Raw genomic sequence first — 23,287 nt, 5'->3', positions numbered from 1 at the left:
GAAAGTTTTGGAAAATGAAGATTAAAAAGTACACATTGCAAATTGTGTTGCATGCTACCAAAAACAGAAATACGTTTATTTCAAAGAGATATTTAGTAAATAAAGTCGTTGAAGTTGACACTATTCTGCTGGCTTACGTTATGAGATCTTTTTTGCTGATGTCCTTGCATTGTCCATATTTAGGTTTAGGACTTGGTATTGTGACCTCTCCAGGATACCTCCGTTCTTCCAGGCATTCTTGAAATGGATCCATATCATCTGGCTGCAGGAAAATTAGTAATTTGTTAATGTTTCCATTATTTACGAGCATAATCATGAGCAAATCAGCCATTCTGCCAACTTATCTTGCATCCACAATGGTAAGAACATTAGGATTAGATACTTACCATCCAGCACACATCCTCTTCCCTGCAATCCCTTTCCCTAACATCGAATAGGAATTTGTCAGAGAAGGTTTAACACAATAGACGACATTTTGCCAGCCCATTATTAATGCATAACTGACGACTATCAATGTGTAAATCTGATCCAGGGGCCCATGGTACATCAGAAATAGCCCATTTTTGGCACATGCAGAGCACTTTGTGCAACCCTGTGCTTTACTTTGCATAAAAACTATCTCACCCTTTGCCTAATAATGCTTCCTCAACAAGTTAAGTTTGTTAATTAACAGTACAAGTAACATTTTAATGATGTTATCATTATTAATGAAAAGTCAACCAATAATCCTGGTCTGAAAAAGGAACAATTTAAAGCATTCAGTCTTGTTTCTGCTGGTAATCAATGTTGCAGCGATAACTTCATCTCCAGCAACAGGATCAACAGCAGCCAGAAAGTCCAGTGAGGAATTTCCCATCTGCAGTCTGATGTGGTTTAGAGGGATGTCCTGATATGTAGGCTGCCTCTAGGAGACACACAACTAAAAAAAAGGTAATGAAACCAGCTCTTGTTCCCATATGGCAGAGTTTACATTGATAAAGCCAGCACGGGACACAATGGTAGAGTTGCTGCCACAATGCCAGAGACCTCTGTTTGGTCCTGATTAGGGGTGCTGTCTGTAGGGAATTTGCATGCTCTCCCAGTGACCATTTGGGTTTGCACTGGGTGCTTTGGTTTCCTCCCACATTTGGCAAAATATGGAAATCTGACCATGGTTGTCTGCGCCAATTTTTCATCATGGGAGAACACCTTATGTTAAACATGACAATGGAGGGCTTGATGGGATTTTTGCCATTAGCAGGGCAGGGAAGATGTATGTGATGAACTGCTTGAACTCTTTGAATCCTGCCTAAATCACCTTTACTCCATCCAACCTGCTGTGATAATATCAAAGAGCAGTGAGCATCAGCAGAAATCCATACCTATTTCTGAAACAGCCTGACTGTGGGAGGGACAGGCAGAGGGGAATGTCTGCTAATTCCTCAGTGATGCTGAGAGAACCAGCAAGAATGCAGTTACATGTAGAAATGACATTTCGGATCGAGACCCATCTTCAAACTGATTAGAAGGGGGAGAAAGCTGAAAAAGAGAGGTAGGGGTTAGGAAAAGCTTGGCAAGTGATATGTGGAGAAACAAGGAGCTACAGATCCTGGTTTACAAAAAAATGCACAAAGTTCTGGGGTAACACAGCAGGTCAGGCAGCATCTCTGGAGAACGGAAAGTGAAGTTTCGGGTTGGGACCATTCTTTAGTTTGATTGTGATAGACGGGGGGTGGGGTGGAATAAAGCAGGAAGAGAGAAGGCACAGGACAACGTCTGGCAAGTGATAGGTTGGACAAAGGCCAGAGATGAATAGACAATAATGTGGGATAAGGATTGAAGATTTGCGAAGGAATGAAGGTGGAACGGGAGGAGGATGAGAGAATGGATCTGAGTCCAGATGGGGCACCAGGAAGAGAGATAGGGGAAAAATGTAGGAGGGAGGGTGTGGGTGTGGGGGGGTGGGGGGGGGGGGGGGGGGGCAAGCAGAACATGAGGTGTCGTTCCTCTAGTTTCCCTGTGGCCTTAGTCTGGCATTGGAGGAAGCCCAGGACAAAAAGGTCACTATGGGGATGGGAAGATGAGTTAGAATTGTTCGTTCCTGGGAGACCCAGTAGTCCTTGGTGGACTGAGTGCAAGTGTTCGGAGAAATGGGCACCAAGTTCTACGATATAAAAGAGGCCACATCAGGATGGAGCAGATGAACGATAGGAGGTGTATGTGAACCTCAGTGAGAATGCAGGTTTCCACAAAGAATAATGCTTACACTAAAGACAAATTTAAAAAGCCATAAACATTATTGCACACTCTTCAAGGCTTTTCAAGCATCTCCCTTGCAGGCTGGCCAGATGATTAGGTTGGCAGTTCCTGCACCTGATTTATCTCAGCCACCAAATGTAGAACAAGACATTGGAAATTCAAGAGCACACAACTGTGAGAACAATGATTCTCACTCTCATTCCAGGTGCAGTGGGGATCTGGTATAGTTCACAGAAAGGCAAAAAAAAACATGTGGAAAACTAGGGCAATAATTTCAGGGTTGCACTAGCAACAGAACAAACTCCTCGCAAGTTTCTGTGTTTAAAAACATGTAGTGCCATTTTTACACTGCTTCAAATTTGAAATAGTGAGAATATTGGAATACTTCAGCTGTGTTCAGTTACTTTTTGAATGCACTTGTTTTGAAATTGTAACAGGATATACCTGAAGATAAATTTTATTAGCAAGTGCACCAGATTTAAGTTTAGGTTTATCATTGATACACTCTACCGATGAAAATTGAAAAGTTTTTGTTTGCATGCTATCCAACATACTCAGATAACATTATACATGCATAAAATCAAGCCAAACAACTTTATACATGCATAAAAGATAGAGTGGTGAGAAGTATGCAGAATGCAGAATATAGTTTCTCAGCTTTGTAGCATAACAGTTCGAGAGAAAAATGCCAATGTCCGTAATGAATGTCGGGATAGTACCCAAGCTTATGGAAGGACTATCTAGAAGTTTAATAACAGAGTGGAAGAAGCTGTTCCTGAGTCTGGTGGTGCACACTTTCAAGCTTTAGTATCTTCTGGCTGATGGGAGTGGGGAGAAGAAGGACTGATCAGGTCCTTGATTTTGTTGGCTCCTTTCCCAAAGTGAAGTATAGATTGTCAATGGTCTGTGTAATGGACTGGATTTTGATGCATTTGATCTGAGGTTGTTAGATCTTCATTCTGCCTTTGTTATGTTCAGCTTGCACTTTTCTAACAGTCTCAAGATCGGCCTCCTAAGTAGTTAATATGGTATCACTCAGCTGCCCACAATCTAACCAGTTCGAGCCACTATTCAGCCTAAACCCTGTCCCACTAACATACATAGCACTTTGAACTTCATAATGTACGTCAATGAGTTCAATGATATTTTTGTAGTGCATACCAGCCCTATAAGCCTTGGGATAACTGCATTCCATCCAGTTTGTCTTCCCCACTTCAATAAATGCAGCAGTTGCAGACCCGCCTTCAACCTGCAAATTCTACAATTCCCTGTTCTTCGCTCCTTAATTTTTTTAGTTATCTGCTCATATTTTCCTCCTTTGACTCAGTACCAATCCTTGATTCTTCATGCTTCACTGAAGTACCTAACAACATTTTTATTATGCTGAACGACACAAGAAATGGAAGATTGTCACTGTTAGTTTAGGTTTGGGCGAAATGAAACAAAAAATATATCACAGATGCTGAAAATCTAAAATAAAAAATGAAATTGCTTACAATATTCAGCAGGTCATTTTAGCAGGTCCTCAAAGTCTAGAGGACATAGCTTTAAAGAGCATATGATTTGAATATTTTCTGCAATCTAAAGCAGGTGACTTAACTTCTAACAGTTACTTACAATGGCACATTGAAGAGGCATATAGACTGAGTATTTTACAGTATAATCCACAAGATCTAACCATCATTTATGTTTTTCTCACTGTTGCAAATGTTACATGCAGCTTGACAGGATTTTGATACTTCTGTGAGTATGATTAGATCTTATGGATTACAAAATACCTCAGTGTATATATTGCCTCTTCAGCATGCCATTGTGACAACAGTTTGAAGTAAAACTGCCTGCTTTAGATAGTAGAAAAGACTCAAATCATATGCTTTTCAGTGTACCTACAACTCTAGTAGAACTCAATCCTGATTATTTTGCTGATTGTCTACAATCTGGTAGATATTAAAACATCTGCCTGGAAAGACATTACATTTTATTCTAGAGGTTTGTTGATGAGGCTGCAATTTTTCCTCTGAAGAGAAGATGTCCTTTGGATTGCATTTTACTTACTTTTATTTCATGCTTTATTTTAATTAAGTTTTACATGTTTATCGTTGAGTTTAAAACATTACAGTGGACTTTGCTCTCATTTTGAGACCTGAGATTAAATTCACACAATGTAAGGACATTTTTCTTTCAGGTGAACTAATGTGAAAGGAGCTCATTCAGTTTATAGAAAGTTCAGACCCACAGAAGCAAAGATATACTCAACTGTCAACTTCATTCAAAGATAGACACAAAAAGCTGGAGTAATTCAGCGGGACAGGCAGCATCTCTGGAGAGAAGGAATGGGTCACCCATTCGTAGGTACACCAGAACATCACGCATTCCTCGTCTCTAGAGATGCTGCTTGTCCCGCTTAGTTACTCCAGCTTTTTGTGTCCATCTTCAGTTTAAACCAGCATCTGAAGTTCCTTCTTACAAACTTCATTCAAAGATTCCTTAAGATTAATATGTTGCTATGAAGCTGCTCCTATGCTGGAGATTACAGCCTTGGCAAAATTGTAACTTCAGCATTTATTGTACACATTGGAACACATTGGGACATTCATTGGTCACTAGGTTTATGTAAATACATGATGAATATTATTAAATTAATGTCCATCAAATGAATTAAATTATTCAAACTAAAATTTAAGTTTGTTACTACTTAAGTTTATATTTAAACTTCGAACTTAACAGTACGAATACAGAGTGCCTTGGAATAGTCACAAACTGCATTATATATCTACTTTGTAAAGTGTAAACATGTGCATCTATAAACAATGACCATTTTCACCTGTTGAAGATAAACTTTGAGCAAGTGAAAAGCAGCAACATAAAATATTCCATGTCCCAAAAGGTGAAGATACTTTTTCTATATATTAAGAGCTTTCAAAATATGTTCTTTATGGGATGTTAAAAATAAATCCAGTTTATACTCCTTCCTCTGTTTAACTGTTTTTCTACCACCAGTTATAAATTATTGCAAGGTAAACATAAATTAAATATCACAATATTAAAATGTGACCACTGAACAAGACATTTTGGGGGCTTTTTGTGCAAACAGCATCACCTGCAGTTTCCTATATGATCCTGACTTGGAAATCTGTTAATCGATTAATCTTCCTTCTTTGGCACTAGGTCTGAGTCCTGGTCCTCCCTACTTAATAACACATTCAGGGTAACTTCATGAGAAGAATTGCAGAAGAAGTTAGTTCACTAACATCTTCACACGGGCAATTAGCGATCTGCAATGAATGCTGGTGACACCCACATCCTAATACTGGAATTTTTAAAAGTGCAACAGTTGATTATAAAGTTTTACATTTATATTTAATCTATTACGAAAGTTATTCCTGTTATTTTTTATCAAATAATGTGGCAATATAGCTGTGGATTGAGATAAATGCTGGTTTACCCACTTCTTATCATTTCTTTGTTTATCCAAAACAAGATTGCTCTATTCTCAGGGCACTACTTTCCTGACAGGAGGCCCACATGTCTTAGCAACAAGAGACATGTCTTTATGTACACAGTTGGAGCATGCATTGTTTACCACAGGGAATGGTTCAGGAAGGCACTCTGGATTTTTTATTTCGTTTCTTTAGTTTATTTTAGAGATACAGTGCAGAAACAGACTCTTCAGCTCACTGAGTCGGCGCCAACCAGCGATCCCCACATATTAACACTATCCTACAAACACTCAGGACAATTTACATTTAGTTTATTTTAGAGATACAGTGCAGAAACAGACTCTTCAGCTCACTGAGTCGGCGCCAACCAGCGATCCCCACATATTAACACTATCCTACAAACACTCAGGACAACCTATACGAATGTAGGAGAAAACCAAGGATCTCGGCGAAAATCCATGCGGTCATGGGGAGAATGTACAAACTCCGTACAGACAACACATGTAGTTGGGATCGAACCCAGGTCTCTGGCGGAGAAAGTGCTGTAAGGCAGCAACTCTACCGATGCGCCACCGTACCACCCGCTTTAAAAGCAAACATAGGATAAATATATGAAACATAAATGAGTGACGTGAATCTGATTGTTTTAACAAAATATCCTCCTGACCCTTAGAAACAAACCCAAAACAATAATTGGGTCTTGTGTCAGAAGGAACTGCATATGCGGGTTTAAATTTTAGATAGACACAAAAAGCTGGATGGGTCTTGACCCGAAACGTCACCCATTCCTTCTCTCTAATAATTGGGTCTTGTGGGGCTCAGTTGTGGTAGCCAAACTCAAAGGTTTGGGGGCTGAGGCTACAATGATCTCTGCTCTGGGGTGTCCATCACTGACAACATTATCATTCATCAGAGAATTGTGGAGCCCATTCTCATCGCTTTCACTTTAATCTGCTCTCAGGCAGCACCAATAATAGTTCAAGTAGTAAATAGTAGTAATGGTAGTCAAATCAGTGGATTTTACAACTGACACACAGCTAGATGTGAATCATAATTCTTCTGCATTCAATGCACCAGTACCCTATATGTTCAGTTATCTCCTCTCAGCGTGAGTTGAATCTGATATTAATCCCTATGTCATGTTGTTTTCAACATGTCTTCTAAATTGTAAAAACACTTTGTTGGCCATAATTTCGGTGGGGATCGAGTTCTTAAAACAACTAATATATATCATCCTGTGCATACATTTCATCCATTCTTCCTGTGTTCAGCATGTCTGGATAAGTTCATTAGCAAAGTCCATCATTTAGGTTGCCTGTATTGTAACTTTTAAACTCTAAAAAACAATTACGATAAAGGGATTCAGTGATTAATTATCTCTAATATCAGGGTCAATCAGCTCCACTTTGGATGATGAAGAAAACATTTGGCCGATTTCTTGGGCCTCAAACTATCGTTTTAAAAGGGTTGACTGTCCTTCCTTTGACACACGCAGGTCACTATTGATAATAATATAATCAGCGGTGGGGGCACTGCAATGGCGGCAGCCCTGTCAGCAGCGCGTTAGTTTTTTCAACTTTTTTTATTTTTTTAGTATGTTTTAAAGTATGTTTTTAATGTTTCTTTGTGTGTTTTGTGTGGGGGGTGGTGTGGGGGGGGGGGGGGGGAGGGGGAAACCGTTTTGGCCTCCTCCTCCATGGAGAGGCGACTTTTTCCAGGTCGCCTCCCCGTTGCCTAACAGCAAGGATCGGCGCGGCCTTTCTTGGAGACGCGCCCGGGGCTTCAGCGGCGGGCGCAGTGTGGACTCTCGGCATGGAGCGGGCGAGCCCTCGCTGGGGCTCGCTGGAGGGGAGCGCTCCGTTTCGCTGGCCCGGGGCAGCCGGCAGCCTGAAGCCGCGGTCTGCAGAGTTTCAGCTGGCGCGGCGTCCGCAGCCCGGGATCCCTCGTGGGGGACCCGGGGGAAGAAGAAGCCATCACTGCCGGCCCGCGGCCAACTTCTACCGCGGGCGCGGTGGCGACTTACCATCACCCCTAGAGGGGAGCTTCGACCGCCGGCCCTGCGGTCTGCGGTGCTTCTGGCTGCGGCGCGGCGGGAACTTTACACTTTAAATCTTCGACCGCCGGCCTGCGGCCTACACCAACTTAAAGCCGCGGTCTCCGGTGGGGAAGAGCCGACTCTGGACTTACCTGGACTTGTACCTTGTCCTTTTACCATATGGACGCCCGCAGCAACGGCTGCGGAGGGTTGAGGTCCCGACCACGGGGGAAAATGGAGGAGGTCTGGCAAAATTGTGTGCCTTCCACCACAGTGATGAATGCTGTGGTGGATGTTTATGTTAAATTTTTATTGTGTTTTTGTGTGTGTTCTTTATAATTGTACCGCTGCTGACATATTCATTTCACTTGCACTTATGTGCAATGTGACAAATAAACCGTATTGTATTGTATTGTATTGTATTGTATTGTATTGTATTGTATTGTATTGTATTGTATTGTAGCCTTGTCCTATCGTATGGGGGCCAGGAGCCTTGCTCTGTCATTCTGCTGTTGTGACAGGAGTGTGATCATCATCATTTTGGCCAATTGGATTAGCATTGATGGATACTTCATGGTTAGCATGGACATAGTGGGCCAAAGAGACTACTTCTAAACTGTATGACTATGATGCAAATGCAATCATTTTACTGTTAAGGCTGAATTTAAAAAAAAAACCTTCACAAAATGGCTTAAATGATGGCCATTTTCAAGACATTTAATTGAAGAAATAAATATTTAAAATAATCTGCATTTGAATAAAAATTACACTCTTGATAGGAAAGGCGTATGTACATAGAATTTCTTGAGATTTCAATGAACTGTTTTAAATCAAAACATTTAGTGACTTTTCTACAAGGAGATGAGTAATATACTGTACGATTTTTACTGAATCCAATTAAACGCCATAGTTATTTAGCATGTTAAATGGACTGGAACACCTTTCCGGAGGGCGATCCAGAGTTGGGCCTGCAAGATTTCTCTCTGGAGGATTCCTGCAACTTGAAAAATAATCCAGGAATTTCCAGGTACAAAAATGTGGAAGGCAGATGGCTTAATCCAAGGCTGTGTGAAAATTCTGTTAGCACCCATCAATATTACAGTCAAAGTAAACCAAAGAATGGAAGATGAGAAAGGTCGCAGTAAAATAGTTTCCTTTGAAAGCTTCAAAATCACAATAAATTCAATGATGAGATTTTTGAAAGGGGCCTCAACAAACTATATTTTCAAGGTGCAGCAAACTAAAAAATACATGTTACCAACAAGCAGTGGATTAGATTTATGATGCTATAAAGCACTATATGTTCAAATGGTTAAAATGGCCTTGGGGAGTAAACAGTTTCCAGAAGAGACACTGAGCCGATTAGGCCAGGAACATTTAGAAAGAAGCAAAGTTAAATTCCTGAGAGGGAAAACAAATGTAAAACTGTCCAAGCTAATACCGGGAGTGCATAAAGAAAACATTCAATGAGAGACTTCAGCCATCCAATGCTAGGCAGATTAACATGAGAATTCCAAAATATATATTGTTCACAAAGAAGACCCATGATATCCATGCTCAAGACTTACAACTACTTCACAACGTTGTGAATGGGCATGGTGGCTCACCCTAACCTAGTAATTGTAAATGACGCAGAAATCCTTAAAGAAGTAGTGAACAGTGGCCACAGAGTGATTAGAGTCAACTGCCAAGGTGCTCTTAGATTCCGTTATACCAATAATAAATAATCTGAACAATGTTATTGGTCAATATTTTAGTTAATATTAAATCGAGGTGCTTTAATGGAATAATGATGAATGTGCAGAACATAAATATGGTCTGAAAGTTGGCAATATCAAAGTCAACAAATGTAGCGAGGAGTCATAGGAGGGACGACGGATGGCACAATGGGCTAAGTGTTCGTCTGGCAACCGGAAGGTAGCCGGTTCGAATCCCGCTTGGAGTGCATACTGTCGTTGTATCCTTGGGCAAGACACTTCACCCACCTTTGCCTGTGTGTGAATGTGTGTGAATGTGTGTGAGTGACTGGTGGTGGTCGGAGGGGCCGTAGGTGCAGATTGGCAGCCACGCTTCCGTCAGTCTGCCCCAGGGCAGCTGTGGCTACAGAAGTTCCATTCCATTGATGTATCCTCCTGGCCCAACATTTATTTTCCTCAAATACCTATCCAATTTCCTTTAAAAATTGTTGATTACCTCAGCATCCACCAACACCATGGGCAGAAGGTTCTTGCTGTATAAACTTCACCCTGTAAATCTTTCCTGATATATCATTAAATCTGCACCCACTAATCCTTGTAAAATTGGCTAATGGGGAAAAGCCTTTCTTTTGAAATGAACATGTACGAAATCTGCGAATGCATTGTGAACTTGTGAATTAGTGATTCTATTATTGCTGTGCAATTTGTTGCAGTGGAGAATGTAAGAACGCTTGAGATGAAGCTTTGAATCCCCTTGAAATGTAGTTTCTTGGTGTCCTCAGAGGTTCCTTTTTGGATTCTCATTATGGTTTGAGGACTCTTGTGCTTTTCTTGATTCTTGTCCAGGAGTAGATGCCAACAATGAACTGTGCGGATGAAAGATTATTGACCTGAAATGTTAATCTCTCCATTGGTATTTCCTCACCTTTGGAAGACTGACATTGCCATTATCTTCTGTTTTCACAGCTGGGTAATGTCTTTAAGCTCCCATAAACCAGCAATCATCTCGCCAACTTAATTCCCGTGCATCTTCAAGAGGTCCACACTTGACAAGGTTAAACCAATTCTTGGCATCTGCATGGCCGAGGTCTCCCATGCACTGGAGCTGCCTGAAGCTCAGTGGCAATCACAAGACGAATTACATGAGGGTGCAATGGATGATACAATCTTTAGTGCAATGTCATCTACAAGACAGATGTGTTCAAGAAGGAACTGCAGATGCTGGAAAATCGAAGGTACGATTTTACGAAGACACACCTCCAACGTGACCCCACCACTCGCCACATCTTCCCATCTCCCCCAATGTCTGCCTTCCGCAAAGACCGCTCCCTCTGCAACTCCCTTGTCAATTCTTCCCTTCCCTCCCGTACCACCCCTCCCCGTGCACTTTCCGTTGCAACCGCAAGAAATGCAACACCTGTCCCTTTACCTCCCCCCTCGACTCCATTCAAGGAGCCAAGCAGTCGTTCCAGGTGCGACAGAGGTTCACCTGTATCTCCTCCAACCTCATCTACTACATCCGCTGCTCTAGATGTCAGCTGATCTACATCGGTGAGACTAAGTGGAGGTTGGGCGATCGTTTCGCCGAACACCTCCGCTCGGTCCGCAAGAACCTACCTGACCTCCCGGTGGCTCAGCACTTCAACTCCCTCTCCCATTCCCAATCCGACCTCTCTGTCCTGGGTCTCCTCCATTGCCAGAGTGAGCAACACCGGAAATTGGAGGAATAGCACCTCATATGCCGCTTGGGGAGCCTACATCCGGAGGGCATGAACATTGAATTCTCCCAATTTTGTTAGCCCTTGCTGTCTCCTCCCCTTCCTTAGCCCTCGAGCTGTCTCCTCCCATCCCCCAGCCCTCGGGCTCCTCCTCCTCCCTTTTCCTTCCTTCTCCCCGCCACCCCCTATCAGTCTGAAGAAGGGTTTCGGCCCGAAACGTTACCTATTTCCTTCGCTCCATAGATGCTGCTGCACCCGCTGAGTTTCTCCAGCATTTTTGTGTACAAGATAGATGTGCCTGGTGTCAGCACAAGGAACTGCAGAAGCTGGATCTTGAGTCTGAAGAAGGGCTCCGACCCAAAATATCGCTTATCCATTCCCTCCAGAGATGCTGTCTGACCGACCGAGTTGCTCCAGCACTTTGTATTTTGCCGCAAATGACTGGTGTATCCAGTTTGTTCACAAAGTAGCCTCAATGCTGAAGTTGGCTCAGCGAGGTCATTCAGGAAATGGGGCGGCACAATGACTCCAGAGTTAGAGTGCTCCATTACAGCACCAGAGACCTGAGTTCGATCCTGACTACTGGTGCTGTCTGTATGGAGTTTGTACATTCTCTCTGTGACCGTGTGGGCTTCCTCCGGGTGCAACGGTTTCTTCCCACAATCCAAAGGCATGCAGTTTTGTAGGTTAATTGGCTTCGGTAAAATTGTAAATTATTCCTAGTGTATAGGATAGAAACATAGAAACATAGAAACATAGAAAGTAGGTGCGAGAGTAGACCACCAGGTCCGTCGAGCCCGCACCGCCATTCGCTCATGGCTGAACACTAAACAGACACACTTACCCACAAACAGTAGACACAAGACACAGAACACAAGACACTACCCTCCCCTTTATACCGCTATCACCCCTCTCCACCCCAAGAACCTCGTGATCTCCTGGGGGAGGCAAAAAACCGGATAAAAACCCAGGTCCAATTCGGGAAAAAAATCCGGGAAATTCCTCTCCGACCCCAATCCAGGCGATCGACACTTGTCCAGGAGATCACTCAGGTCTTACTATACTAACCATACCTAGGTCCATATCCCTGCCCTCTCCCCGTAGCCCCTTATCCCCTTGGCAGCTAAAAAACCATCTATTTTAGTCTTAAATATATTTAAAGTTTCTGCTTCCACTGCTCCCTGGGGCAGTGAATTCCATAAATTAACCACCCTCTGGGTGAAGAAGTTCTTCCTCATCTCAGTTTTAAAAGAGCCCCCCCTTATTCTGCAACTATGTCCCCTAGTTCTAGTTTCCCCGATCATTGGGAACATCCTCGGTGCATCCACCCGATCAAGGCCCCTCACGATCTTATATGTTTCAATGAGATCGCCTCTCATTCTTCTAAACTCCAAAGAGTAGAGTTCCAGCCTACTTAACCTTTCCTCATATGTCAATCCCCTCATTGCAGGAATTAATCTTGTAAACCTTCGCTGCACTGCCTAGGATAGTGCTAGTGTGCGTGGTGATCGCTGGTCGGCGCAGACTCAGTGGGTCAAATGGCCTGTTTCCGAGCCGTATCTCTAAAGTAATTGATCTGTGGCTGAACTATGTTTGCAGCAACCAAGCAGCCACTTCTGTCCTATCTATAGCCAACAAGATCATTTAAAGTGGTCCAAAATATGTCCCTTAGACTGGTGTGGTGTTGCGATGTAGGTGTTGCAAACAGATGTGATGTTGAGAGGCCCTGACTTGTCGTTTTGCTGCAACAAGATGGCAGTGCAAACAGTTGAATATAATGCTGTTTCGACAAAGACAATTCGTTGCACGTCACATACAATGCAGCTTTATAACTATATCTGTACAGATGAGACGGGTAATTATAGTTATATAAAATGAGAATAGATTTGCCTATCAGCCATGTATTTTATAGATCCTGAGCCAAATATATTCACGGTAGCATCACCAAAGAGGCTGACTTTCTAGGTTTGTCATTGCCAGTGAATATCTTGCACTGTTTATGTTATGCATCAATGCTGTTTGTGGTACTTTGCAAAGTTGACCCTAATTTAAAGTATCTTGACTACAAACTTGGTAAGAGAATATTTGAGGGTGAAGTAAACTTTAATTGTTAGTTATTTATATCAACAATTCCGATCAGTTTTCAAACTTTAAACAGTCCACGATTTCCAGGTCTCAGTTCCCCGAGCTCATTCTCAAAATATTCATTGCTTCCCTTCATGTCCCGTTCTTAACAGACTGCTGGATTTGATTTGTGCTCAGGTTGCAATGATAGCTCATCTGGCACTTATAATTTAGTGTAATTGGCACCTAAGCTGCCTCAGTGAATGGTAGATTTGTTTTTAACCTTAATATTCTTTTTCAGCAACTTCCCTTCAACCTGCTTGTGGGCAATTATTCTCTGGAAACACCGACCTCCCACATCCCTCTCACTCTTGGGCATTCGTGACTTGTTTCTTTGTTGCACAATTGCAGAACTTTTAGATTGCTGCATCACTTGTCACAGACTTTGTGCATTTCACAATTAGTTTAATTCTAATGTGACGCACCCTCACATTCGAACTATACCAATATAATTGTTTCAGCAGCAATAGTAGCAGTGTTTCTGCATGAGGAGGTGTTCTATGTGTCTATTTGTGTGTCCATGCATGCATTCTAAAGACATCCAAGAATTGCACCAATTTACTCCTCATGTTTTGGACAGTGGGCAGGTGCTATAGACCTGCACGGGAAGGTAGACGCTCCCGCCCCACGAGTCTCGGGCAGATCGGGCTCGTCAGCCTGGGAAGGCAGTCCATCTAGGAGAGGGAAAACTCTAAGTTAAAACCTCCACTGCCTTGTGGCCATATCCAGTCATGGAAAAGGCTCCAGGAGTAAACCTCAAGAAAATCCGGAGGCAGTTCGTCGTTGTCTACAACCTCGCTCTGGCAGCTCCTGCGACGGCGCTGGTGCCAAACTGTAATGACCCTGCTGTTCCTTTGGATTGATCAGTGACGTGGAGAGGGGGGACGTGCTGCATGGGCAACAGCCTGTCCTCCATATGACATCGCCCAGGCTTGCATCGAACCAGGATGCATCACCCATGGACAGTCAAGACCGAGAGGGGCCTACTACCACTACTACTACTCCTCAGGTAATGAAAAGATATAAGGCAACCATTTAAAATCTCATTCAAAGTATTTGCCGTACATTAAGAATAATCAGACAATATCTATTAATAAGTCACAAGGTTTTAATTTCGACTCTGATAATCCGATTAACTAAACTGCAGAAAGTTGCACTTTTCGGTATTTAATTGTCCAGAGAAACTGACTTCATTTTCAGTCGGAAAAGCAATCAGACTGAAGAGAAGCAAATAGGAAGAAAGAACTATTCACCTTTCGTTATGTTCCAAAACAATTTGCAATCATAGGATTAAATCAGAAATAAAGTCAATGTTTTCCCCTTCTAGGAAATAAATGTAATGACTCATGAACAGCAAGGTTCCACAGCAGCAATGTGACAATCTGGCTGAATGATGCTGATGAAAGAATATCTATTAGCCTGTTTAACAACTGCTTTTCTTCACATAAAATCTCATGTTAATTTACTTCCACGAGGGTTCAGATATCTTTTGGTTTAATGGTTTAATCAAAAGATAGTGCAGTGTCTTCTCAGTATTGCATTGGACTTTCAGGCCAGATGATGCTCGAGTGGTAAGAGAGTTGCGAGTCAGGAGTGTTTATTTGTCATAAGCACTGAATATAAACAGGAACAAAGACATTGTTACAAACTGCAGCTTTACAGTTACATTAGATGCAGCAACAATAAATACACAATCAACTCTCTGTTATTCTAAGTGAACGGGACCATGAGAGTGCAAAGTATTTACAGCATCCACAGTGGTTCAGTGCTGAGGTAGGATTGTGCAGGATAGTTCGAGAACCTGATGGTTCATGTGGAAAAGGTGTTCTTGAACCTGGAGGTAACAGTTTTCAGGCTCCTGTGCCCTTTTCCCGATGGCTGCAGCGAGAAGTGTGTGTGACCAGCATGGCATGGGTCTTTGATGATATTAGCTGCCTTCTTGAGGCAGTGCTTCCTCTAGATCCCTTCGATGGTGGGATGTCAGTACCCATGGCGGACCAGGGGTTGTCTAGGGTTAAGTTTATTATTGTCACATGTACTGAGGTACTGTGAAAAGCTTTGTTTGGCATGCTATCCACCTTAGATCAGATAATGCTCAAAATAAATCCAGCAAAGCAAACTCACATATAATCAGTACGGTAAAAGGGAAGAACGGGGTGCAGAGTATAGCAAAGAGGAAGAAACAGAATGTTGAACATCCACCACCTTTTGCAACCTCTATCTTTCTTGAGTGTTCGAATTTCCAATGCACCCAATTAATATGCGGTGAAAGTGTTCTCTACCTGAGATGTCGTTCTGATCCCTCTAACTGGCTGACAGACCAAGAGAGGCCAATCCTCGCCATCATTGATAACAGCTGGGTCCAAGTAGCTGATATTGCTTTGGCCACATGGACCTAGTTAGTCAGCCTACTCCCTATAAAACCCAGGCATTCTAGCCAGAGAAGAGAGATAAAGTGGAGTGCCTCCCTGCCAGCTGTGTTGCCCCATTGCAGGTTTGAGGAGCATTGGGCCAAACCTGAGAACATCAGTGCCACTGTGTGGTTATGACTGGACTGCCAGAAAAGAAGCCTTCGGCAGCCAGTGCCTCGACCTGAGGCCAAGACTGATGGCTGGGGAATGCCTGAGATGCCAGAACCTCTTCCTGCCCAAAGATAATCAGGGACAGTGCTCATACACACACACAGAGGCAAAGACTGGCTGTCAGATGATAATCCAGAGACTGCCAGCACTGTCTCTTTAAGCACAAAACTGAGCTGCCAGGAAGAAACCTATGCAGTCAGCACCTCAAGGCTAGGGTGAACTGCAGGGAAAAGCCTAATGTTGCCATTCCTCCTCTGTAGTGGTAACGAAGACCAGGACTAAACTGCTGGGCCAACCCTGAGATCGCCAGCGTCATCGTACATGCGATCTGATGGAACGGACAGCATCCATCGGTGGTCCTGGACTTCGTTACCACTACAAATAAAATATATCATATGAGTTCACCTAGTGTAATTCACCACGCCGAACCTAGTGTAATTCCCTGATGCTACAATACTCTCTACTGTTGAATGAAAGAAGTTTGATAGAGCATTCAGCAACATACTGCATATCCTCAAACTTAAGAAGGGGAGGCGTTGATAAGCATCCTTTGTGACTGCTGGGCCCAGGAGAGATCTGTGTTTACTTAGGAACTTGAAGCTGTTGACTCCACCCCTTCAATGAAGACTGGTGCATAGCCCTTCAGCCTTCATCTCTTGAAGTCAACAATGTCAACTAATTATTGTTGCACCACTCAACCAGATTACAGATCTTCCCCTGTACTTTGCCTTGCTGTTACCTGGTATTTGGTGGTGCAATGGTGAATTTAAAGATGGTGTTAGAGCTGAGTCAGGCTACATAATCATGGGTATGGAGAGAGTAGAGCAGGGGCCTGAGTACAGTCTCCTGTGCACAGTTCCTTGTGTTGCAGTACACTTATCCTGATGGTCAGCAAGGGGAATTTGACAATAGACAATAGACAATAGGTGCAGGAGTAGCCATTTGGCCCTTTGAGCCAGCACCGCCATTCAATGTGATCATGGCTGATCATCCCCAATCAGTACCCTGTTCCTGCTTTCTCCCCATATCCCCTGACTCCGCTATTTGCTGCCAATCTGAATTGATTGAAGTCTACTGATGACGAAGTCAAGAATCCAGTTCCTTCGGGAGAAGCAGAGACTTCCAATGAGTTTGCACAGCTATTGAACTCTGAACAACAGCCTGACGGATGTGTTCCTTTTTGTCCAACTGGTCTAGTGGAGAGCTAGTGAGATTGGATCTGCTATCAGTCAGCTGTTGCAGTAGGCACATTGAAGTGGGTCAAGGTCATTACCTTGGTAGGAATTGTTTTGCGCCACAAGCAACATCACACAAGATGTAAGCTTCGTCACTGAAATTATGGATGCATTTTTAAAGCAGGTGGGGATGTTGGACCGTAATAGTGAGGTTCAAGATGCCCACAGAAACTTCAGCCAGTTGATCCATGCAAGGTTTGAGACCATGGTCAAATACACCATCAGGGCAGAATGCTTTCCGAGGGCTCGCCTTCAAAAATAACCTTTTCATGTCAGCCTTGGAGACTGAGATTACAGAGTTGTCGGGGACTGCGGTGCCTTGTGAAGGTACATCATTGCTCTCCTTTTGAAACAAGTGTAAAAAGCATTGAGCTTGTCCTGAGGGGATCCATCACTGTCATTTGAGATAGTCGTTTTCAGACAGTATAACGTGATGGCATGCAAGCCTTGCCACAGTTGCTGAGCATCTGTCTGAGCCTCCTGTTTACTCCAGAGCTGTTGCTTTGCATTCTTAATGGCCTTCTGAAGGTCGTGCATCAACTTCTTGTATGATTCTGGATTGCCTGACTTGAACGCTGCTGATCATGTCCTAGGTTGGGCAGGCTAAGACTTTATACCTTCCATGCAGGAGGCTGAGGAATGATCTTAGTGATGTGTATTAAATCAAGAGAGGAATTGATCAAGCAAAAGTACAAAATGTTTCCCAGGGCATGGGAATCAAGAACTAGAAGGCATGGGCTTAAGGTGAGAGGATAAAAATTTAATAGGAACCTGAGGGGTAACTTTCACACAGAGGGTAGTGGGTGTATGGAACAAAGGAAGGCTTAATATTTTAATGCATTATTGTCGCAACTAGGAGCAAAAGAAGAACTATATTAAGAGACAGTGTAGCAAGCTGAAAGCAAGGGAAGGTAAAAAAAAAAGAAAATGTGTCTTTTTTTAATTTTCCAAATGGAATTTCTCTGCTTGCAACTGTTCCTTTTCTGGTTAAGGGAGGTTGATAGCTAGTCATTAACGACTATCATGTTTATTGAAAGATACCTCTGGTGTTAATTACTAGACCTAACTTTGCATGATTAACTTAATGGAGCATGAGTGCTGCAAATTCATGAAACAGAGGGAGGTTGAGTACAAAGTGATCATTTTTACACAGTGGCAGAGTAGCCAGCAAGATGCAGCTATTCACAATTTTTCAGCAGCTTTTCTTTTCCCAAGCTTCTGATCCTCATCAATATTGGTGTGTTTAGCTTACACTTTCTTCATTTAGCTTATATTTTCTTAGTTTTGAGCAAAATCTGGCTCTTTATTTACCATGTTCCCCATATAATTATTAATGGGTCCATGGAGTTAAAATTGTCATGTCGTAAAGGTAATGCTACGTTTGTTATGGGAGATTTCAACATGCAGGTAGACTGGGAAAATCAGGTTGGTACTGGACCCCAAGAAAGGGAGTTTGTGGAGTGCCTCCGTGATGGATTCTTAGAGCAGCTTGTACTGGACCCTACCAGGGAGAAGGCAATTCTGAATTTAGTGTTGTGTAATGAACCGGATTTGATAAGGGAACTCGAGGTAAAGGAACCATTAGGAGGTAGTGACCATAATTTGAGAAGGGGATGGGAAAATCAGAAGTATAATTATTACAGTTGAACAAAGGGGACTATGGTGCCATGAGGGAGGAGCTAGTCAAAGTTGACCGGAAAGATACCCTAGCAGGTATGACAGTGGAACAACAATGGCAGGTATTTCTGGGAATAATACAGAAGGTGCAGGATCAGTTCATCCCAAAGAGGAAGAAATATTCTATGGGGAGTAAGGGGCGACCGTGGCTGACAATGGAAGTCAGGGACAGTATAAAAATAAAATAGAAGAAGTACAACGTAGCAAAGATGAGTGGGAAGCAAAACATTTAAAGAGCAACAGAAGATAACTAAAAAGGCAATACGTGGAGAAAAGATGAAGTACGAAGGTGAGCTAGCCAAGAATATAAAGGAGGATAGTAAAAGCTTCTTCAGGTATGTGAAGAGGAAAAAATTAGTTAAGACCAAAGTTGGACCCTTGAAGACTGAAACAGGTGACTTTATTATGGGGAACAAGGAAATGGCGGACAAGTTGAACAGGTACTTTGGATCCGTCTTCACTAAGGATGACACAAACAATATCCCTGATGTACTAGTAGCCAGAGGATCTAGGGTGATGGAGGAACTAAAGGAAATTCACGTTAGGCAGGAAATGGTGTTGGGTAGACTGATGGGACTGAAAGCTGATAAATCCCCAGGGCCTGATGATCTGCATCCCAGCGTACTTAAGGAAGTGCCTCTCGAAATCGTGGACACATTGGTGATCATTTTCCAATGTTCTATACATTCAGGATCAGTTCCTGTGGATTGGAGGATGGAGAAACAAAAGCCAAGAAATGGAAGCCAAGATACCGAAAGTACATCACGCCAACAAGCCAAGATAGCGAACGTACATCACGCCAACAAGCCAAGATAGCGAACGTACATCACGCCAACAAGCCAAGATAGCGAACGTACATCACGCCAACAAGCCAAGATAGCGAACGTACATCACGCCGAAAGGATACGAATCCGAATGGACACCACACTGAAAGGATACGAACCCGAATGAACACCACGTCGAAAGGACAAGACGCAGAACGGACATGATGTCGAGAAGCCGCTGAACGGACATGACGTATCTGGGGAAGGGATTGGTCTGACACCTTGTCAGTCATCGACAAACTTCAGCGATTGGTCCAGACCCCCTGCGTCCATCACACCACTGGCAGGGGGGGAGACAGGTGGGTGGGGGGGAGACGGGAGGGTCGGGGGGAGTTTGATCTTGCGTTTGTAAAATGGTGGCAGTGACTATAAGCTGCTGCGATTGCCACAGAGGCTTTTTGCCGTCATGTTCATTCCCCGTCAGATTTTAAGGCGAAAAACAATCTGACGCCGAACGCACATGAAGCCAAAGTGACAAATAGGTGTGAAACACTTAAAAAAATCTTTATTTGCTGCAAGATTTGTTGTACCTTGTTAGATTTTAAAATAGTTAAATTGTTGTACCTTGTACGTCTCCGGGGACGGGATTGGTCCGACACCTTGTCAGTCATTGACAAAGGTCAGCGATTGGACCAGACCCCCGCGTCGTCCATCACAAAGCTGCCTCTGTGGCAATCGCAGCAACTTGGAGTCACTACCACCATTTTACAAACTATCGCATGCCACCATTTTACCAACGCAAGCTCAAGCTCACCCCACCCTCTCGTCTCCCCCCGGCCAGTGATGTGATGGACGCAGAGGTCTAGACCAATCGCTGAGAAGGTCTCGAACAAATCCCGTCCCCGGAGATGTCATTTGTGTTCGTCGGCTTTTCAACGTCATGTCCGTTCTGTGTCTTGTCTTTGAGGCGTGGTGTCCGTTCAGGTTCGTATCCTTTCGACGTGGTGTCCGTTCGGGTTCGTACTCTTTCGACGTTGTGTCCGTTCGGTATCCTGGCTTCCACTTCTTGACTTCAGCTTCTCGTCCTTCAACGTCCCGTCCGCACACGGGGGAAGATGCTGGAGTCAATCATAAAAGATGAAATAGCGACACATTTGGATAGCAGTGGCAGGATCATTTCGAGTCAGCATAGATTTACAAAAGGGAAATCATGCTTGAGTAATCTTCTAGAATTTTTTGAGGATGTAACTAGGAAAATGGACACGGGAGAGCCAGTGGATGTAGTGTACCTGGACTTTCAGAAAGCATTTGATAAGGTCCCATATAGGAGATTAGTGGGCAAAATTAGAGCACATGTAATTGGGGGTATGGTACTGACATGGATAGAAAATTGGTTGGCAGACAGGAAACAAAGAGTAGGGATTAACGGGTCCCTTTCAGAATGGCAGGCAGTGACCAGTGAGGTACCGCAAGGCTCGGTGCTGGGACCGCAGCTATTTACAATATACATTAATGATTTAGATGAAGGGATTAAAAGTAACATTAGCAAATTTGCAGATGACACAAAGCTGGGTGGCAGCGTGAACTGTGTGGAGGATGCTATGAGAATGCAGGGTGACTTGGACAGGTTGGGGGAGTGGGCAGATGCATGGCAGATGATGTTTAATGTGGATAAATGTGAGGTTATCCACTTTGGTGGCAAAAACAGGAAGGCAGATTATTATCTAAATGGTGTCAAGTTGGGAAAAGGGGAAGTACAACGAGATCTGGGGGTCCTTGTTCATCAGTCATTGAAAGTAAGCATGCCGGTACAGCAGGCAGTGAAGAAAGTGAATGGAATGTTGGCCTTCATAACAAGAGGAGTTGAGTACAAGAGCAAAGAGGTCCTTCTGCAGTTGTACAAGGCCCTAGTGAGACCACACCTGGAGTATTGTGTGCCGTTTTGGTCTCCAAATTTGAGGAAGGACATTCTTGCTATTGAGGGAGTGCAGCGTAGGTTCACGACGTTAATTCCCGGGATGGCGGGACTGTCATATGTTGATAGAATGGAGCGGCTGGGCTTGTATACTCTGGAATTTAGAAGGATGAGAGAGAATCTTATTGAAACATTTAAGGTTATTAAGGGTTTGCACACGCTAGAGGCAGGAAACATGTTCCCGGTGTTTGGGAGTCCAGAACCAGGGGCCACAGTTTAAAAATAAGGGGTAAGCCATTTAGAACGGAAATGAGGAAAAACTTTTTCACACAGAGGTTTGTGAATCTGTGGAATTCTCTGCCTCAGAAGGCAGTGGAGGTCAATTCTCTGCATGCTTTTAAGAGAAAGTTCAATAGGGCTCTTAAAGATAGCAGTCAGGGGATATGGGGAAAAGCCGGGAACGGGGTACTGAGTGTGATGATCAGCCAATCACTATGAATGGTGGTGCAGGCCCGAAGGTGCAAATGGCCTACACCTGCACCTATTGTCTATTGTCTATGGGATAGCCAAATGGTCAGCTGTTCACATTGGCTTCAAGGTTGTGTGTTCGGAACTCAATGACAGTGGGCAAAAAGGCAAAGCAAAGACATATACTGTACATAACATGAAATATGCATGAAAATCTTAAATGCAATGGCATTGGATTCAAAGATGGAAGAGTTATAATGAGATGCAGTGCGAGTTAGGCCCTTTGGCCCACTGCCAAAACCAACCCCATTGTACATTAATCCCAATGTTTTAATCTACCTAAATGTCCATTAACTCCCAACAGATTTTTACCACTAATCTTTGACTCCAATGCCATGGCAATTTACAGTTGGCAATTGATTATCAACCAAGGAAGAAACCAGAGCGTCCAGGCAAAAACCACAGTCCCAGGCAGAATGTGCAAACTCCACGCAGGTACAACCAGGTCAGGACTGAACCTGTGCCTCTGGCATTGTGCAGCAGCAACTCCAGCCGCTGCACCAGTATGCCACCCACAATTGTGAAATACTAGTTGGGGAGAGAGAGCAATAGATATCTTGTTGTTGGAAGTAGAAAACGAGACTGGATTGGGAGACTCAGGAGGTGAGGAACAAAGGACATGCCTCTGTTGTGGCAAAGGCAGGGTAGTCAAAGCGGAGATGGAAGTGTTAATTCTTACCTGGCTTAACGGCACTTCTCCCCCAGCCCTGGTAAACCTGGACCACAACCTTAACCAAGATGAGCACAAGCCAGGACATGCTGGAGAGGAAGTGGTCCAGCCTCTGATGGGGATTCCATGAATTTCGAGCATATCCTTTAAGGTGTGGGAACCACACTGGAGTGTGATTGTGAGCTGCCACCTGGGGAATTCCTTTATCATGAAAAGAGGAAGAACTTTTTGTAGCTAATATTGACCTTTAAACATTTGGGAAATGCCACATCATCTTGGGAAAGTCAAGGTTGGTCAGGAAATGATTTGGATTAATAATTTCTGTGGAATTCTTAATCCCTGCTGTTATTCGGCTTGATGGGCCAAATGGCCTCCTCCTGCACCTGTTTTGTATGTTTCTATGTTACTTTGATTGATTGGCAGAATATCCCGCTACAGAAATAAAATACTGCAGTATTAGAAATGGAGCCATTTTTAAGTTGAAAATGTATTTTCTCCAGAGCTTGCACTAATCTCTCACTGGAGAGATTTCAGGTGACTGTATCTACACACTGCTGGAGGCGCCAGGGCTACAGTTGGAAAAAAGTGAGGATCAGTAAGGTGAGGAATAGTAAGATGCCTGATCCACTTGAGTGGCAGCACAATAGTGGCCATTGGATGATCA

At 43.4% G+C, this 23,287-nt stretch overlaps 1 protein-coding gene across 9 annotated transcripts in view; it reads right to left on the bottom strand.

Moving 5' to 3' along the window:
• The window catches only part of myt1l (myelin transcription factor 1 like), a 438,397-nt gene that overhangs the window by 58,055 nt on the left and 357,055 nt on the right, over nt 1-23,287 (bottom strand). For all 9 annotated transcript variants that reach the window (XM_033021668.1, XM_033021673.1, XM_033021674.1 and 6 more), the window contains one exon: nt 138-262. In XM_033021668.1, coding sequence (XP_032877559.1) covers nt 138-262 — 125 coding nt within the window. The remainder of the gene's footprint in view (nt 1-137; nt 263-23,287) is intronic.

Source organism: Amblyraja radiata, chromosome 5 (assembly GCF_010909765.2).
Source record: "Amblyraja radiata isolate CabotCenter1 chromosome 5, sAmbRad1.1.pri, whole genome shotgun sequence".
Taxonomy (NCBI): domain Eukaryota; kingdom Metazoa; phylum Chordata; class Chondrichthyes; order Rajiformes; family Rajidae; genus Amblyraja; species Amblyraja radiata.
This window is presented reverse-complemented; position numbering and strand designations above follow the sequence as displayed.